The 18,383-nt window shown below is 38.0% G+C and overlaps 2 protein-coding genes across 2 annotated transcripts; one reads left to right on the forward strand and one right to left on the reverse strand.

The window, feature by feature from the left end:
* Positions 1-3,035: 3,035 nt before the first annotated feature.
* LOC146325352 (glutathione S-transferase Mu 4-like) lies at positions 3,036-7,137 on the forward strand. The gene is made up of 8 exons (XM_084721302.1): positions 3,036-3,194; positions 4,654-4,729; positions 4,830-4,894; positions 5,009-5,090; positions 5,400-5,497; positions 5,590-5,685; positions 6,392-6,502; positions 6,709-7,137. The coding sequence occupies exons 1-8, from the start codon at positions 3,159-3,161 to the stop codon at positions 6,802-6,804; spliced, it is 660 nt and encodes a 219-aa protein (XP_084577428.1). The 5' UTR covers positions 3,036-3,158; the 3' UTR covers positions 6,805-7,137.
* Positions 7,138-7,263: 126 nt separating this feature from the next.
* eps8l3b (EPS8 signaling adaptor L3b) lies at positions 7,264-18,378 on the reverse strand. The gene is made up of 20 exons (XM_084721303.1): positions 18,220-18,378; positions 16,349-16,459; positions 15,962-16,068; positions 15,814-15,878; positions 15,454-15,612; positions 14,401-14,550; positions 14,147-14,235; positions 13,120-13,247; positions 12,851-12,975; positions 12,560-12,695; positions 12,369-12,448; positions 12,205-12,279; positions 11,973-12,118; positions 10,168-10,333; positions 9,694-9,740; positions 9,477-9,567; positions 8,105-8,221; positions 7,929-8,017; positions 7,681-7,813; positions 7,264-7,588 (listed from the first exon to the last, which is right to left on the reverse strand). Exons 2-20 carry the CDS (start codon positions 16,384-16,386, stop codon positions 7,547-7,549), a joined length of 1,983 nt encoding a protein of 660 aa, XP_084577429.1. The 5' UTR covers positions 16,387-16,459; positions 18,220-18,378; the 3' UTR covers positions 7,264-7,546.
* Positions 18,379-18,383: the final 5 nt, after the last annotated feature.

Consider the following 18,383-nt stretch of genomic DNA (forward strand, 5'->3'; position numbering starts at 1 on the left):
ACGATGCATGATCTGTTCCCTCAGTTTTCACTCGTTGTCTAAGTTCAACCAGTGCCAAAGTCACGATTAAAACATTTCTAGAGGACTGAAAGTCGACTAACTTGACAAACCCTTCACACTCCTGCCTTCAGCTTGGGTCCTGATGTTATCTGTGGGGCTACTTGTTGTAATTCAAAAGCACTACGTGTCTCTTCCAGAGAGTTACATGTGCAGTTTGTGAAATATTATTTAATAACATTTGTGTCTAAGAGAAATAAATGTTGTTCTTATTGGAATGCTTGACTTGCTGCTCTTTTATCCCAGAAAGCAAATTAATGTGTTCCAAAACTGAAAATTGCAGGTTACAAAAGATCAAAAAGATTGAGGAAAAAAAAAAAAAGAAATGTTCAATTATTTAAACAAGTACAGCCTGTTTGAGTTTCAGCAGTTGATAATTAGAGATAAGGGTTTTGAGGACATTTCTGTGAGAAAGTGAGTACAGAAGTGAAACAAAGAGTGCATTGTGTGGTGTGTCCATATTCAGCTCATTACCGTCTAATGTGGGTCATAGTGAGGAGGAAGTTCAACGGGAAGTTCAGACTGAATACAAACTTCAGTAGTTGCACAATGAGAGAATTAAGATCTGGGTGCACAGAGTAAATCCCTGGTTCACACATATTTTACAGTAAATGTTATAATATGAGTATATGACTGTATTTTTATTGTATGGATTAAGTGTGTATGGTAAAACAATTAATCTAACAGTTGATTAGTTGATATACTGAACAGTAATAGCTGATAATTTTATTAATCGTTTGAGTCATTGGACATATGAAAATGTGCATACATTGTTGGTCACAGCTGCTTAAATGTGAAGATTTGGATGAATTTCTGTAATTGTATAATTGTAACAGTTGTTGTCATTGTTACTCAGACTGAGTAGGTAAATTCTCCTTAATTCAATCTCAATTGTCATTATTTGCATGTTACTCCCAGCACAATCAAAACAAGATATCAAGGTAATTTATCATTATACAACATGACAGCGTTGCACAAGAAAAGGAACTTTGTAGTCCCTTCATGCTAGACAGGTATGTAACATATATACATATAATTAAATTAAGGTTAGAAGAGGATATAATATAAAATACAACAATATATACAGTTACTGACAAACATGATTAATGTGTTAACTGCTAACAAAAATAGCTCTTATTAGGTACTCAGTACTGTACTGGTACTTTTTTAACAAAACAATCCTAACTCAAGGGAAACTTAGCAGCTCTTTCTTAGAGCTCTCAACTGTGTCACTTTTGATGAAAACCATGTTAGAACTTCTAAAAGAAGAAAAAGGCAGTCACTGGACCTCGAGTTGGTATTGTTTTAACATTTCCAAGGTTAAAACAAACTTTCATCTTTATCTTTGCTTCTAGTGTAGTACAAATAATCACACAAAGACCTCCTAAAGATACCTGTGGTGCAGAATGGCAGTGGGAGAAAAGGTCCTCAGATAATTTGTTTGAGTAAAAGTTACCTACCAGCACTCAAATATGTAAAAATACTCTGTTACAAATAAAAGTCCTTAATTTAAAATCTAAGTTATGTAAGCATTATCACCTAAAGTACTTACAGTAGACTATCAAAAGTAATAGCACTTAGTGGATTGTTAATACTGATGATACTGATGATTCGTCATCATTCTGTAAGCAGCGTTTTGCTGTTGAAGCTTGAGGTGGACTAATTTTAACTTTCTGATATACAGTCAGTTTTGTCCTAACCAAGGGGTCAGGTCCCCTTTGACGGGTCACCACATAAATCTGAGGGGTCATGAGGTGATTAATGGGAGACAAAAGACGTGAAAGCAAGTTTTCATTGTTTGGATTATTCTACGATCTGTGTTTTTTGTGAAATATGGGATAATTTGACCTCTTTGGGCCTTGAACAGAATAGAATAGAATTAGAATTGAACTCCTTTTATTCTCATTGTAAAACGAAATTAAGTAGCAATCCTGTTGTTGCATTCAACAAACCGGAAACAGTTAAAAAAATAAAATAAAATAAGAAATGCACAAATATAAAGCAATATGTAAAAGCAACATAGTCTAACCTATGAAAACAGGGAAATAACTTTTTGTTGAAAATATAGCTTGTTTGGTGTTGAAAGATTGCTTTTGATTTGTTACAAATTTGCAGAAATGTAGTAGTTTATTGTAGTGCATTAGGAATAATACAGAAAATGCACATACAAGGTGCAGTTGTACATAAACATGTGCAGGTTCAGTATATACATAGAATGCGCATTCAGCTGTAAACAGTTATATTTTTATAGATTTCAGTGACACCATGTGAAATCTGAAACAAGACAATGAGCTCCAACTAAACAAGGATATTTGTTAAGTCACAAGCCAAGAATGTTTAAAATCACTGGTTTAAATGCATTTTACTGGCTTATCTGATGTTTCTTAATCTTAAAAGGAACTTCTGACTTCTAGTGAAACTAATCTCACTCTAAATTGGGGCGGCACGATTTGGTAAAAAAAAAAAAAAAAAAAAGCAATATTGCGAAATTTTGACTGAAACTGCGATTGCGATATGTGATACGAATAGTGGAAATTATCCGTTTTGCATTACAATTGTCATGCTGTCTTAAAGAGACAGAGGCTGTACCAAACGAACATGTTTTCTTTCATCCGGAGAACAAGATGTTTAGGTCAGATAATCTATGCAGCACGGTACATCATTATAATGCTGTCTTCTTATACATTTTTCCTTTTTTTGAAAATTTGGGACTTTGCGACAGTGATGAATTGTGCATCCCTACTCTAAGCTCAGGTCAAAGGTTAGAAACCCTGTTAAACTGTAGCAATCATTGTGGTTAGTGGATTTGCAGCCTCAGCATGACTCTGCATAAAACGAGGTTTCCACAGACAATAGTTAATGTCAGGAGAAGCGCAGTTCACTGACAGGTTAATGCAGGTCTATTCATATTCACATACCAACACATAGTGTAGATGTAAGTGTTATATAAGTGCAGACAAAAGCATGAGTGACGAACGTTACCGCCCGGTTAACCCCGCCCACCTCCTGAAACACACCAGCCGCCTTCACCTCCTCACCGACCGACCAGTGTCAGCTGCCGCTCCCGGTGTCTCTGTCTGCCGCTCACAAAGTGATTCAAAATGACAATGAAACTGGCTTACTGGGATATTCGTGGGGTAAGTTCATTCGTTATCTTCGTTTGTAACGTTAAAGTAGCTGCTGTTCGTCTGCAGCGCTGTGGCTGTTAACGGCTGCAGCCGGTGGTCCTCCACTAACACAGACCGAGATTCAAACTCTTTGTATCTACTAACGCGAGTTTACTGAAATTTCAGTTATAGCTGCATTACGTCAATGTGTTCATTAATGATATAGGACGTGCTGACGGAGTTAAAATGTTATGTAACCGTGAAATACCGGGGTGCACGTGTTCATACTGTTATCGTTAACGTTAGCAGTCAGTGACCGTAAATCTGACTGAAACGTCAGCTGATCAGCTAACGTTAAGGTTAGCTAACATGACCCATTTATATTAGCTGCAGTGCTGTTTTTTCCAACAATTAGAGCTACTCTCTTTGGCCGAGACATGTTACTAGTGAAAATAAAGGGTTGTAAAACTGACCTGATGTCTTTTAAATGAAGTGGCCGAGCTGTGTTACTTGCAAGTGGCAGAAAACCAGTCACGCTAGTTTAAAGTTGGGGAGCATCCAAAATTGTCACTACACCAAGAACGACATGGTGGCACTTGTTTGTACTCCTCAATTCATTTGTTGCTTTAGAAGGCCAAGTCTCCCCCAATAAGCAGCTATACTACTACTATCATTTGAAAAGTCACCAGAGCTCAAACCCTGATAAGTTATCTTAAAATTGCTCATTTTATTTGACCAGGACATAAAACCCCAAGATTAAACTTAGCTGTGCACAAGTAATCTAAATATGATTAAAATTGTAATATGTGCACGTGTGATATCTAAATAGCAGAAACTGCAACTTTTTAAAACAAGAAAAAAAAATGTGACAAAACAAAATTATAATTAAGTACTGTAGAGATACCCTGGCCTACAGATGTTGTCCTCCAGATGTAAGACCCCATCAAAATGTCACATCATTAAAATATTGATAGTTTTGTTCAGTGACAATGAAAATTGTCTAATAATGATCATTTCTACTAGTCATGAATCATAAAATAGTCACAATATGATTTTTCTTTACCATATCATGCAGCCCTAGTTAAAACTTAAAACAATTTTTCACCATTGCTAAGACACATTGGGCTGAGGAAAGGGAAGTATGGTGGAAAAAATATTTACTGTATGATGGATGATGTTGAACTACTCACATATCTGGATTCTGTTCTAGTCAGTTGGTTTAATCACACCATTAGAAACAAATGTGAACAATTTTAAGTTATTAAGTTGTTGGTGTTGTGTTTAGCGTCTGCCTCCTGTGTTTACTACTTGCAACAGAAGTGCGTCACAGTGCAAAATGTGTCTTGCCAAAAGAGTGAATGATTTAATAAATGGGTTTAGGGGACTGAGAATTTCGCTCAGAGAATAGGGTTGAGTGTTTTAGCAAGTGTGGGAAAAACTGTTAAAAAAGCATCATCAACCTCTCTTGTGTTTCTGGACACCTCTGCAGCTCGCCCAGCCTGCCCGCCTGCTGCTGGAGTACACCGGCACCAAGTATGAGGACAAGTTTTACACCTGTGGTGAAGGTAACTTAACTGTTCAGCTGTTCTAATTTTAACCAAAGTGGCTCAAGTGTCAATACAACGCACCTACTTAATCACCTAACCCACATTTTTCTCACATCAGCTCCAGACTATGACAAGAGCTGCTGGTTTGATGAAAAACACAAACTTGGAATCGACTTTCCCAATGTAAGTTCATTTTAACTTTTTGAAGGACAGTTTTACTTGTGAATATTTAAGTGTAAAGCAGGTGAATTTAAAACATCAACTAATAAAGGTATTGTGATTAACATCTCACCATAGCTGCCCTACTTGGAGGACGGAGACAGGAAGATAGTGCAGAGCAATGCTATCATGAGATACATTGCTCGTAAGCACAATATGTGTGAGTATGATATGTTTATTATTACATAATATAGTAAAGTTTTAATCATATTTTGGTTGGTGGTTTGGTGGATGGTTGTTTAAGAAATAAGAAGCTACTCACTGCATCAGTTAAGGTTAAATAACTTGTTGCCAGCTGCATCATTAATCACTGCAGTATTTATCCAATGGAAGGTTCTTACCTATTTGCTTAGTTAAATCCAGGTGGTAATTTTTTTATTTGGCCAAGCAGTGTGTCTATTTCAGGGTTCAGGTGTATTATCTCGGTCTGCATCCCTTGAATGCCTCAATAAATCTGATTTGATCACAGGCGGAGAGACGGAGGATGAGAAGGTCCGCGTGGACATACTGGAGAACCAGGCAATGGACTTCAGAAATGGTTTTGTGAGGCTGTGTTACACCGACTTTGTGAGTACTACATTAAAAGTTTAGTAACATTGAATGTGTCATTTTATGCCTTTGAATCACCGCTGATGCCAAAATCACCTCTCTGACATCAGGACAGGATGAAACCAGGGTACCTTGACGCACTGCCAGGAACACTGAAGCTGTTCTCAGATTTCTTGGGAGACAGGAAGTGGTTTGCTGGTGATAAGGTGCGTCACCCTTTAAACATTGTTTTTACCAGAATGCCACAACAAGCTAAACTTCACACATTTGACATATTTTGGCCTTATTAAGTTGATATGGTGAACATGTTTGCAGACAACTTCCTGTTTACACATCCAAGACACAAAAAGCAACAGAGTTCACATTTGGAGTTGTTTTGAGAAGTGTAATCTGGTCTTAAACTGCTAAATACTCCCCGATGACAGGCAGGTAGCATATAATGGATTTATTAGAGCCTTTTTTTCTTTTGCTGAAAACACCTGCCTTCCATGGTTGGTTGATGAGATGAGATCAGAGCAACAGGTTTGTGGGTTGAAAAACCAAAACACTGGGCCTTATGCAAGCCATGTGCAATTAGTCTGCTGTTATCCAAACCTATATTTTTTCACTAATGATCGAATGTTTCATTACTTTGAAACAAATTTGAGTTTAAAAATGTATATTTATATATATTATTTTAACATTATCCTGTTTGGCTCTGCATTTTTAATTATAATTCTTAACAGTATCATAATTAATTTAAATTGGATTGGTGATGAATCTGTGTGGGTTTCTCACTATTAGCAATTCCTTTCACATTACATGCATGTGACCGATTGCTCATATAAAAACTATTATTTAGTGCAGCTTTAAAGTTTGAGCCTTTATCTAGCTTTCAAAATCTTTGTTAATGTAACTTCTTCTGCACAACAGATCACCTTTGTGGACTTCATTATGTACGAGCTGTTGGATCAGCACAGGATGTTTCACCCCACGTGCCTGGATGACTTCAAGAACCTCAAAGATCTTTTAAACAGATTTGAGGTGAGAATGCTCAACTGTATGTCAGATACAAACAGCACATCCTAGATCTACTAATAGTTGCAGTCAGGAAATACTAAATCCTGCACTCTGACCTTTTGTCTTCCTGTGTGTCTCAGTTTGTATGTATGTGGAGTTTTTATTGTGCTCATCTTGCCATGTTATTAGTGTAATGCCTCACAATGGTGTGGTATAATATCTCATCACAGGCTCTGGAGAAGATCGCTGCCTACATGAAGTCAGACAGATTCATGAAGACTCCTGTCAACAACAAGATGGCCAAGTGGGGAAACAAGAAAGAGTAAAAGACAACACAAGCACGCCTTACAGAAATAATGAAAAGAACCGTGTCCACAAGTGCAACTGGCTCAGTAACTCAAATTCAGGACTAGAGGACTAGGTCTCTACTGTGTCTTTTTATAAAATGTTAACTAGTTTGTTTTATACCTTTCAGGTCCTTTAATCATTCCCAAATATTTACATGCCAGTTTAAAACATTTTAGTTCAATTGTGTAAAAAGAAATCCAAGTTTGTAATGATTAAGTAGAAACTTTAATTTGAATTAAAGCACTGAATTTCTTTGTTACATCAAAAATAGATTTTTTTGACAGAATAAAGTAAATCTTGTACTGACTTTATTTCTTTCACTTCTCAATTTCCTCATCATTTTCTCCACAATGCATGGCAATAAGAATTAATTAAAGGAAAATATGATACAGGGTATAAGTTAATGTGGCAGAAGAAATGCTGTGGCATTCAATTAGTGTAGTTACATACATATTTTTCTGTTTAATCACCATTGGAAAAACTATACACAATTTAGCTGAAATAACTACATGTACATTCTAGGTGAAGAATTGCAGTGAAACTTATTTTCTGAGTAACTTACAATTATTGGTGCTGGTGAAGAATTACAAAATATATAACAGAGTCATTTACTTTGCCTTAAATAACAGAAATGCTGAATGGAATTAATTAGACATCAATAATTGTTGATCTGTGGATTAAAATTCAGGAGAGGAAAAAAAGGAGAAGTGAAGCAGGCATTTAGTAACGGCCGTTGTACATGCCTGATGGTTCACTGGCGAGCTGTAGAGAACAGGACAAAACATTACTGATTTGCTGTGTGTGTATGGGAGTGAGAGAGGGAGAGAGAGAGAGAGATGTGACGCATTACGTACTGCAATGGCTGACTTAATGGCCTGTAGCTGGAAGAAGACCTTGCCTCCCTCCTCTGGACACACAGTCCTTATCTCGTTCTTGGTCATCCCCAGAAGCAGTTTACCTGTCAGCACGCCAAGGCTGTTCACAGTGCTGCACACGAAAAGATGTGAAACACAGATTATCTCACTTCATCAGGAAACCTTAGAAATACTTACAGTATAAACCTCTTAAAATTCCCAGTCCCTCCGTGCACTCCTTCACTCACATTCTGGAGAAACCTTTGTATTCTAGCCAGGCTTTAACCCCTGCAGCTGTGGAGTTCATGTCCAGAGTAACTGGACCGTGAGTGTCCCGCTGAGAGGGAGAGCAAAAGGAAATAAAATGTCAAATGTTAAAATCATCGAGTGCTTATTCAGAAGAGCTACGTGTCACATGACTCACCGGTAGATCTTCCATTGGCCCCGTGTTATTCATCGGCTCCAGAACATTCTGAGGAACGTTTCCTTCCTCATCACGATTGTTGCGGACAAACCACCACTGCTTGTTTTTCTGAACCACCTGTAGAAAGCCAAATATCTCAAGCACCTCAGTGTTAATGCTGACAACAATGACAGCTAAGATTGTGACTGTGATACCTAAAATTTAATAGAATAAAGTTTCCAGAGTGGTACAGTTTAGTGTATCAGTACAATATGTGAAACAGATCATTAAGTTGGGATGTCGGCTGGGCTTGTCTGCTCTCTGCTGCTGCTGTTCTAATAGGGACAATATTGACAGAAAAATAAAATCTTGTAATATATATACTTTTTAAATTTGATAAAGATCTTTGGCCTTTATTTGTAAATCCAGTTGACTAGGGCTGCAACTAAGAATTTTCATTATAGATTAATCTATTTTTGTGATAAACTGTTTATAGAGCGTAAAACATTTTGAAAAATGCTCATCACAGAGCCTGAAGTGATGTTTTTAAATTGTTTCCTTTGTCCAACCAGCAGTCCAAAATCCAAAGACTCTTCATTTATCATCTTAAGTGACAAATAAATAAAAGTTGTAAAACCACATTTAAGAAGCTGGAACCAGCAAGTGCTTGACATTTTTTCTTAAAAAAAAAAAAAGAAGAAGAAGAAAACAATTATCAAAATAGTTGGCAATTCATTTTCTTTCAATCAGTTAGTTGACTCATTGTTGCAACTCTACAGGTGACTACTGTTTCCAGTGACAGATTTTGTCAGTGGAGGTGGGTATCCAACTCCAGTCTCAGTAAATTCAGGATCTGTTGACATTGGGCATTTTTGGAATAGTTTAGATAAAGGTGCAGTAAGCGAGTCTGGACAAGGTTGAATGTTGAGTACACCAAGGTCGTCAAATACCAACATTATGGGACAGAGTCACCAACTTAAAGCATCAGTATCAACATCAGCATCAGACAACCTAAGAATGAGACTCAACAATCGGCTACCTTACTGACCTGTGAATGGAAGTTTGCCACCACAAGCTAGATATTCTAAAGCCTGAAAATAGAGCCAAGAGGAGGAGAAGACATCTCGTTTTCTCTCAGACCACTTGAATTACATTATGCTGAAAGGTTATAATGGGATTTTTGCCCAGTGATGCTGAAAATAAATGTTCTGTGCTGGCTTTAAAGTCTGGATCATTGGATTGCAATTTTCTGAAAAACATTCTAATCTGCTTGGGAGATAAATTGCTCCAAACATGCTTGAAATGACTAAATGCAATTTGATTATGTACAGCTGTGTTGGACAAATACAAAGATATTACTTGTATTTCTGGGTCAGAGGGTTTGTCACCTTACCTGAACCACCTCCCCCTTCATAATGCTCAGCTCTTGGTTGTTCCTGGCCATGAAGTCATAGATGACCTTATACAGGGATGGCTCACTGTGCCTGAAACAGTAGCAGACACACACTTCACGCATATGGCCAATATAAAACCCACCGAGAAGTGATTGAAAAGAAAGTTTCCAACACGTGATCATAAAGCCATATTTACTGCAGTGTTCTAACACTTACTGTGGTGGTGGTGGTGGTGGTGCATCCCATGGACCACTGCTCATGGGCTGTAAAAGGCATTAAAAGCAACATCATGAAACTGTAGATTTGTGATAATGGCCTCGCTGGTTAGTATGGAGAACTTTCATATTAAAAGGTGCCAGATGGTGACTGTGATTATAATTGTAATAACCACTTAAAATAGGTAGTCAATTTCAATTGAGCTGATTATGTAATTTGAGCTACTACCAGCTGAGTGTCAACATAGTTCATTATACGCTCAGCTAATGAATAATGGTTACTGCTGAGCTGCTAAAAACTGCAAGGCATAATTCACTGGCACTAATCTACTATATGGGAAAACTAATTTAGCAACAGCTGGATGTGAAGTTGTGACAGTTACCTAAAATCTCTGAGTATCATTAGTGCAGTCCCAAATGTATTGCAAAACTAAAAACCAATTAAAGGTTGGTAATTGTGTCAGTATGGTTCTACCTCTTCCGGTTGGCGTCGTTCAGGTGGGAAGCGCTGACTGTTGCTCCTGCTCATCGGTCTGTTCTGAGGCGGAGGGAGAAAGGCAGGCTGGCTTTGGGGTGGAGGTGGTTGCCAGCCGTCATAGAACTCTGGGATGTAAGGTGGGACTTCCTCTGGCCATTTAGACCTGTGAAGTGACAGGAGGGCAGAAAATTGTTAGTACAAAAAAAAGGACTATCTAATGAAGGGAACTGAAGTGACCTCTACTCAACAAACAGTAAAGTAAGAAGTCAAGTTCTGGCGCGAGTTTTGATCACAAATTGTTCTGATACCACTCTATAATAAGACACCCTCTACAAAGTGTTTATGAGCTGTAGTTAAAGGAATAGTTTGACCTTTTGGGAAATATCCTATTCGCTTTCTTGCCAAGAATTAGATGAGACTGATACCACTCATGTCTATACAGGAAATATGACACTGAACTGGAAGCAGGGGGAAACGGCAAGCCTGTACAAGTGGAAAATGTGTTCTGTTTAAAATTTAGCTCACTTATAAAAATGTTATCTTGTTTGTTTAATTTGTACCAAAAAAAAACAAAGTATAACATTTTGCACCACTGCCTTGTTTCCAATTTTTCTCAGTGGCCACTTGCAGTACAGCCAAAACAGCATTTCCCTGAAGCTCACCATGATAAAAGAGACATATGTAAAATTGCTGACAGGACACTGTAAACTGTAAACAAGTCCAGTTATGACACTATTAAGACTTTTTTGATCCATGGAGGTGTCATATTTGTAAAACTTTCCTATAGCCAAGAAAACCTATTTAAAAATCTGTGATGTTATCACCATGAAAAGTCTACAGGCGGAGCAGGAACCTGTGGGCGGGGCCAGCAGGAGAAACACCACTGCACATATTCAGGAGACCACATACCCCTGGAAGCACACCTGGAACCTAGAAACTGATTAGGCATGTGTACCAGAAGAACAATTATCACTTAACCGAATAGGCTTAGTTTTGCATCTGGTGTCCTGTCTATAATCATCCATGGTTGAATGGCAGTGACTTCCTGATGGCAGGCAGATTTTTGGACAAAGTCAGTCTGGTTGTTCCTCCATCTACAATTTTTATGTTCTTGCCCAGGAAATCAAACAAGCTTATTACCCAAAATGTCAAAATCGTTCCTTCAATGGCTCATTAATGGTTAATAATAAATCATTTACTAATGCTGTATAGATCATTTATAAGCCATTAATAAGGGGAAAGTTTGGCTTGCTAAGGTTGTAGCTTTAATGGATATTTATATTCTATAAAGAAAGTACAAATGTAAACAAGATGTTAGTGAATTTGGTTTTGGTCCAGATTTTCAGGAACTCTTTCCCACAAATTAGGGAGTCCATAAAAGTCATCTTCCTGAAGAGCTACAGCGAGAGAAAGACAAAGTAAGTGTCATCCTAGGGGATTTTTCACCACCTGGCAACCTTGTTGTTAATGCTGATCAAAAACATATTTGTAAATTAATAATTAATTAAATTCCATTATCCTTTACAGTGTTTCCTTGTTGTCCACGGCCAAACTTTAAATTTCATGTAGATTTTACCGTCTTAAAACTGAAATGAGCGGTTCTCCTGTTTAACGGGACATGAATGCAGCAGTAACTCAGCAGCAATAACTCTGACCTTTACATATCAGCAAACACTCACACTACGTCCTAAGGGTGTGTCAGGGCGGATATAGGTGGACTTTCAATCAGAGAGCTATATATGAGATGATAACAAGCTTACTGAAACTTGACTTGTGTGAGTGTATAAGGTATGTAAACGTACCTGGGGAAGTTCCAGCTGTCTCCCAGAGACCTCCACAGGTTGTCCTCCTCCGGGTCGACGACCTGAGTAAGCAGCCGCAGCGCCGCCACCGTCAGCAGGGGAGAGACCACAGTGGGAGGCAGGTCTGCAGGATACTGAGGCGTTAACTGTGGACAAATGGAGAAAGTAAGTATTAACTTTTCACGTTATAGTGAAGATAAATATGAGTCTGAAATTAATTTGAAGAGCTAACCATGCTCAAACTATTGAAGAAGATGTGGACAAAGTCTGGAGCAGTGGGGCTGTCCAGTGTCCCCTCCAGCTGGCCCTGAAATAGAAATGGCTTCTCAGTCACACTCCAAAACCATTTAATTTGTAATCTGTGGAGAAGTATAAAAAATTAAAACAAGTATTTACCAGCAGATTGAAACCATATTTGATTTTCTGAAGACAGGAGACATATTCCTCCCAAGGTGGCAGACTGACAGCTGGTGCTGCTGGAGAATAAGACACAATCATCTGAGTTATCAGTGTGCCAGTAGGATGTCACCTCTTCATTAATTACATGTTTATACGTAGAAAGATAAACTGAAAAAAAAGGATCTTACCATTTTTCTTTGACTTTTTCTTCTTAAATACATTCTTCTTTTTGTTCTTGCTCCCTTGCTCTGGCGGTGTATTTGCTGCAGCACCTACTTTGGTCATGAAGATCTCCAAATCATTCAGAACATGGTTTAAAATCTCCTGTGAAAAGGAGCACAAGACTGGCCTGTAAGAGCTTCCGTGTATGAGCATGTTTTCCTTGAGATGATTAGAAAACATCTATGATGATTTATCTATGTCTATGTTAATTTATCACTCATGTAACCTATAACTAACAGTTCAGTTGTAGCACTGACCGTGTTTCTCTGTGCGTCTGTTTGCTGCGGTGGCATAGAAACCTCTGGGCTGCTCTGTAATTCATGAGGATGAGGCTGGTACATCTCTGGCTCTTTGGTGTAGAACGGTGGAGGCGCCATATTTTCTACACCAGAATAAGTCATAAATATCATGTGACTGCACAGGAGTGTTTACACCGAATTAAACACACTGGATAGACATTGTAGCTGAACCAGTCTTATTTGCACAGACAGTAAATAAAAATGTACTTGTCAATATCAAGCTGTACCTGGTTCCCTGTGCTGTGGGGGTGGGTGCTCTGGTGGCGGTGGGGTCATCGGTCGTACCACAGGACGAGGCCCCCCCTGCCGAAAACTTCCAAGAGCTTGTAGCCCGATGATATTCTCAAGATTGAGCCTGAACACATACAAGGAATTTGACAAGGATGTTTTTTTTTCCATTGCTCTCAGCGGGCCTCATTCACGAACAGTGCTTACGCACAGATCTGTACTTAAACCGTGTGTGCAAATGTTTTAGGCACAAAGCAGGGATTCATCAGTATTTTCTGAACTTGTTCGTACTCTGGGAACTAATTTAGAAATGCCTCGGACCATGCGTACGCGCAAATGATGCTCTCTTCTGTTGAAAGTCATTGTAGCTCACCCACTATTCTGATCACTCAGTTTCTCCCTCTCCTTGCAATCAATTTAAAGAGTAATCTAGACAGATCAAATGGAAAAACATTAAGAGGAATTAAAATGTCAGTTTTCTTAATGAATTGATGTGTTGATTGATCCATAGCAAAAATATATATAAGGTGATATCCTGTGCCACTTGAAATAAATACAAACTACCATGGTGAAATAATAATCTATCTTGGCACTGAAACTGTTTTTGAAAAAGCTTTTAAAAGTGTCATAATCAACTGGAAGTGCTAGTCGCCCTCCACAGCATGATACCAGTCATTTTTGTTTAAGAGAGACCAGCAGTTGGAAACGGTGTTAACTTTTGTAATTAAAAGGCCCAGCCCAAGTTACCATGGCCCACACAAAATTTAAATCCTGGTGCCGTGTCTGATACACCATACATCGTCCAGTGAGATTCGGTCTCTGCATTAACATGGTGGATTGCACATCTAATCAACTCTAGTTCTAAGCCTTGCTTCTTGCGTTGCTCAGGAGTACTGACTGGAAAATTGTAAATAAAAATTACGGCTCAGTTTCTTTATTTGTCCATCTCCTACCTTCTCTTTAGTGTGATTTGATCTCTGTTTATATTTTCAGTTTGAACTGTATTCATGTGATGCGACACTGTACCTGATATCAGACTGGTCTCTGTGAGGTGGTTCACCATCACCGCCTCCTTTTTGGACAATTTTATCCAGATCACTCTTGATGAGGTCCGCCTGATAAAACAGAACGGTTTTAAATCAAACTCCTATATGACACCAGTAAAAAGAGAAAGATAGAGATAATGTTCTGAGAGACTGCACACCCAAACAAGAATATCACATCCTCCCTTCTCTGGAGGTTTCAGGAGGTCAAAGTTCAGGCAAACTGGTCTGACTCACCCCGGTCTCCTCACACTGGAACATGAAGACCTGAGGGTTGCGTTTGTTGCGGTCCTGCACAGTTACTGTCAGCAGAGAGTTGTAGGCGCAGCTGTCCAGCACAGCTTTGCTTCCCAGGATGCTACTCAAAGGCATCAACTCCAGTTCTGCCTGTAGGGTCAGATCAACCAGGACAAACATCATGACCACAGGTTTATGAGAGTGAACACACAACACACACTTAGTATTCACACACACTGGATCCTGACACATTTTTTTTTTATTGTGATTCCACTTTCAAGTTCTTTAGTTAGAATGGGAACAAACCCTGCAGCCAGCAGTGGTGGAAAGTAACTTTTAGTAAGTACTATCTTGTTATTTACACAAGTATTGTGCTTTAAGGTACTTTACTGGGATATTTCCATTTTCTGTTGCTTTAACTTCTACTCCCCTACATCTAATAGGGAAGTCTTGTATATTATTTTACTCTACTATATTAATTATCATTAGCTGCTTTTCAGAATACAAAATATAATCAATCAAATATTATTGTTATAGTTAAAGACAAAGCTTAACTGATTTTCAGGAGGAATTTACAAGCTACCTAGCAGCATACATATCTGAACCCAAATCACAATCTTTTCCTGAACCGAACCATAGAGTTTTGTTGGCTAAACGTAGCCTGTGACCGTTTCGGTGGTGTGTCTTATAGTAGTGTCCTGTAGTGTCGAAGTAGCTAGTTAGCTAGCATTTTGTTGACATTTGCTAACTTAAGATGTGGTACATGTCACTTTTACCATCTCCATAATTCGTTTTTCTTTTAAACATAGACAAGCCTAGCAAATAGCGCATCAAAGTAAAGGAAACAGGGAGGAAAAAATCTGATGGTGGTTCAAGAAGGGGTGGGACTTAGGAGGGGTCAATTCGTATCACAGCTAACACCTGTGTTTGCCCCACTATTTCACATCCTGGTCTGTTGGTGGGATGTTATGTTATCCACACACATTTGGCCATATGCCATACTTTAAATTTAAATTCCTCTGACTTTATCTGAAGCGTGTTGTGAAGACCAACCCTGGTCTCGATGTCACTGAGCTGTAGATATCCTCCTTTAACCTCCATGATCATCTCCTGGGGCCACAGATGACCTTTGGCGTCCAGTCTCTTGAGCTTGGCCACGCAGTCGTCTGCTGTCTTCAGCTCCCGGCCGTCCAGCTCACTGGTGAACAGGTGCTACGGAAACAATGTGGACACTCGTGAATGAGGAGAACAAAACGGTTGTACTTAAATGAGGGCTGTCCACAACAAGAACTATAAAGTTGACGTCCACCATCCACTTGAACGATTTTTAGAACAATGTTTTTTCATAGTTATAGTTCCTGGTGTGGACAGACTCTGTGTCTCCATGATGGTGCAGATTTCAAACTCATTTACCTCCACTCTGATATTAAAGTTGTCCGATTGTTTGTTCAGCGTTTCAGAGTACTCCTTTCTCTGCACTGATGTAAAGAACATTGCTGTTAAAAGAAGATGTCTCACAAAAATGACATTGGATGTGAGATGTGTTAAAGTCAGAACGTACTGTATATTGATCTCCCATTGGGTCTGGACATGCTGTTTCTTTGCAACGGAGACTCATCTTGTTGGAAAGGCCTCCTCTGCTGAGGGAAGTCCTCCTGTGAGAAACTCCTGAAGTAGAAGAGAGGGTTACTTATCAAACAGGACAAGTGATGCACAGTCAGTGTCTGTCATCAGCTTAACAACTTTACATGCCAATAAAACTATCGTCATCAGCAGTGCAGTCATTTGAAGATAAACCACGCACAACTCAGGTGCACAGTTACCACAACATACAACTATTTTATGAAGGGTGTGAATGAATGTATAGAGTGTTGTAAAGATCTCAGATTAATACCCAAATTAATAGCAGTCACTGAAAATGTGAAAGTGAAATTAAACTTTTACTGACCTTGAGGAATAAGAAAAAGGCCCGGTGTGTCCATACATTTTCAAACTATAGCGTCTGTCTTTTTTGAAAGAGTCAGAGACATCAGATTGTCAAGAATCACTCCAATCCGACCTGTAAGAAAAGATATTGTGACAATTTGTCGCAAAATGAGCTGCTGAAATAATTCCTATTAAACCAGGACACATGTTGGATAGATGCAGTCCTCACATAACATACAAAGGAGCTGTCTGGGCAGTTCAAATATTTACAGACTCTGAGAGTTTACAGTGAGACTATGCAATTTTTACAGACGAAAAACACATAATTTCTTTAACAACTGAAAGTGTAACTCACCAGAAAATAAGATGCACACTTTTTCTGTTCAGCAGACTCTGAGATTTTACTGCTACAGTCCTACTTGGTCTGTCATGACCAATATTTGGCCAATATTAGCTAATGTTAGAAATCAAAGGTTTTTACAGAGGGAATTTTGTATCTCTTTTATCACTCAAGAGCCATAAAAATCAGATTTTTGACGTGTTTTTAGAAGTGAAATGTTGTTTGTAATTATCCAGTACATATCTTTAATTGCCATTTAAACATTAACATATAAGACACCGCAGGTGAATAGAGTATAAAAAAATAATAATTAACTAATAGATATCACAATGAAACTTCCCCAGTTGGTTTCTTACATTTAGACAGTCGCTTTTTGTATTACAAGTTTTCTGACATGTTATGCTGAAATATGCAATTGAGGCATTATCTAATTAAAAGAACACTAATTTATATGGATTTTTAGAACAGAAATAGCAATACTGGATGAGTTCAAATTTCTTGTTTCAGTTTGTTGACCAATTAGAATAAAAGGTTTTTAAAGATGGAATTTTGTTGTTTTGTATCTATTTTTATTACTCGATAAATCAGAAAATACTGTGAACGGCTATTAAAAAGACATGACATGCTTTTATGAATAACTGATATATGAACAAATGCCTCTGTAAAAACTTTCATAAAATAGCCAGGAATAAAACAGCAAAGTTTTGTGACTATAAATTGTACTGAAGTTGAGATAACTGGCTCAGAGTGTGAGCAAAAAAAAATATTTTTGTACTGGAGAATTCCATACAAAATCCTACAGGTAAATATGGTAAAGAAAACTTATCTAATAGATATCAATGAAACTTACAGAGTTGATTACTTAGATTGCGAGTTATTTATATTCCAAGTTTTCTAAAATGTTATGTTTAAATATGCTAATTAGGTATTATCTGAGGATAATTTTTGGTGACTCTAAGGAAAGTTTTAACACAAATAGATGAAGTGCTGTAAAATAAACACCTAGATATTTATTTTGTCCATTCTATTTCCAGTAGTCTGTATGAAGACATTATGGAAGCAAAATAAACCAAAATCTCAAAACTTACATAACTTTATAAAGCTGTTTCTGCCTGCAGAAGTTTAAAACTAAACTTATATTCAAGTAGGGGCAATAATAAAGCACATTAAGGGAATTCCCCAGTTACAAAACAGTTATAAATTACTTGTTAACATTAAAGTTTCAACAATTATTAATTTATTAAGTCTTGAAGACTTCAAGAGCTGACTGGACTGAGATCAGAATAAATGGTAGATCAGCTGTTTTGACTTACTGGCTGATTCTTCATGTATTAAAAGATAAAGTTAAGACAAACACCTGAACTGTAACACACCTGGATTAAATTTAGTCTGTAAAATTAGGTTTTTCTTTTCAGCAGAAACCCACCTGCTGCACAAGGAAACACATTTCCATTTCTAAACAGCTTGTAGTGCCACCATCTGTCAAGATTTACTTAACCTCTCGTGATTACATGTAACCACATCACTTAATAATTTATTTAAGCAGTTATTACCTGTCAGTGTCAGCTCTGCTCCAGTGTCATTATTCCCTTTTTTCAAACAGGTTTTCTACCAAGACATCTCATAGCAGAAAGAACCTTTTGCTCACACAGCCAACCGAGAAAATTTCCTTGACTTCCTGCTTGAAGGCACCAGGATCAAAGTGCAACAATCTGAA

The sequence above is a fragment of the Lutjanus erythropterus genome, chromosome 6 (genome assembly GCF_056507025.1).
Source record: "Lutjanus erythropterus isolate fLutEry1 chromosome 6, fLutEry1.hap2, whole genome shotgun sequence".
Lineage (NCBI taxonomy): Eukaryota > Metazoa > Chordata > Actinopteri > Lutjaniformes > Lutjanidae > Lutjanus > Lutjanus erythropterus.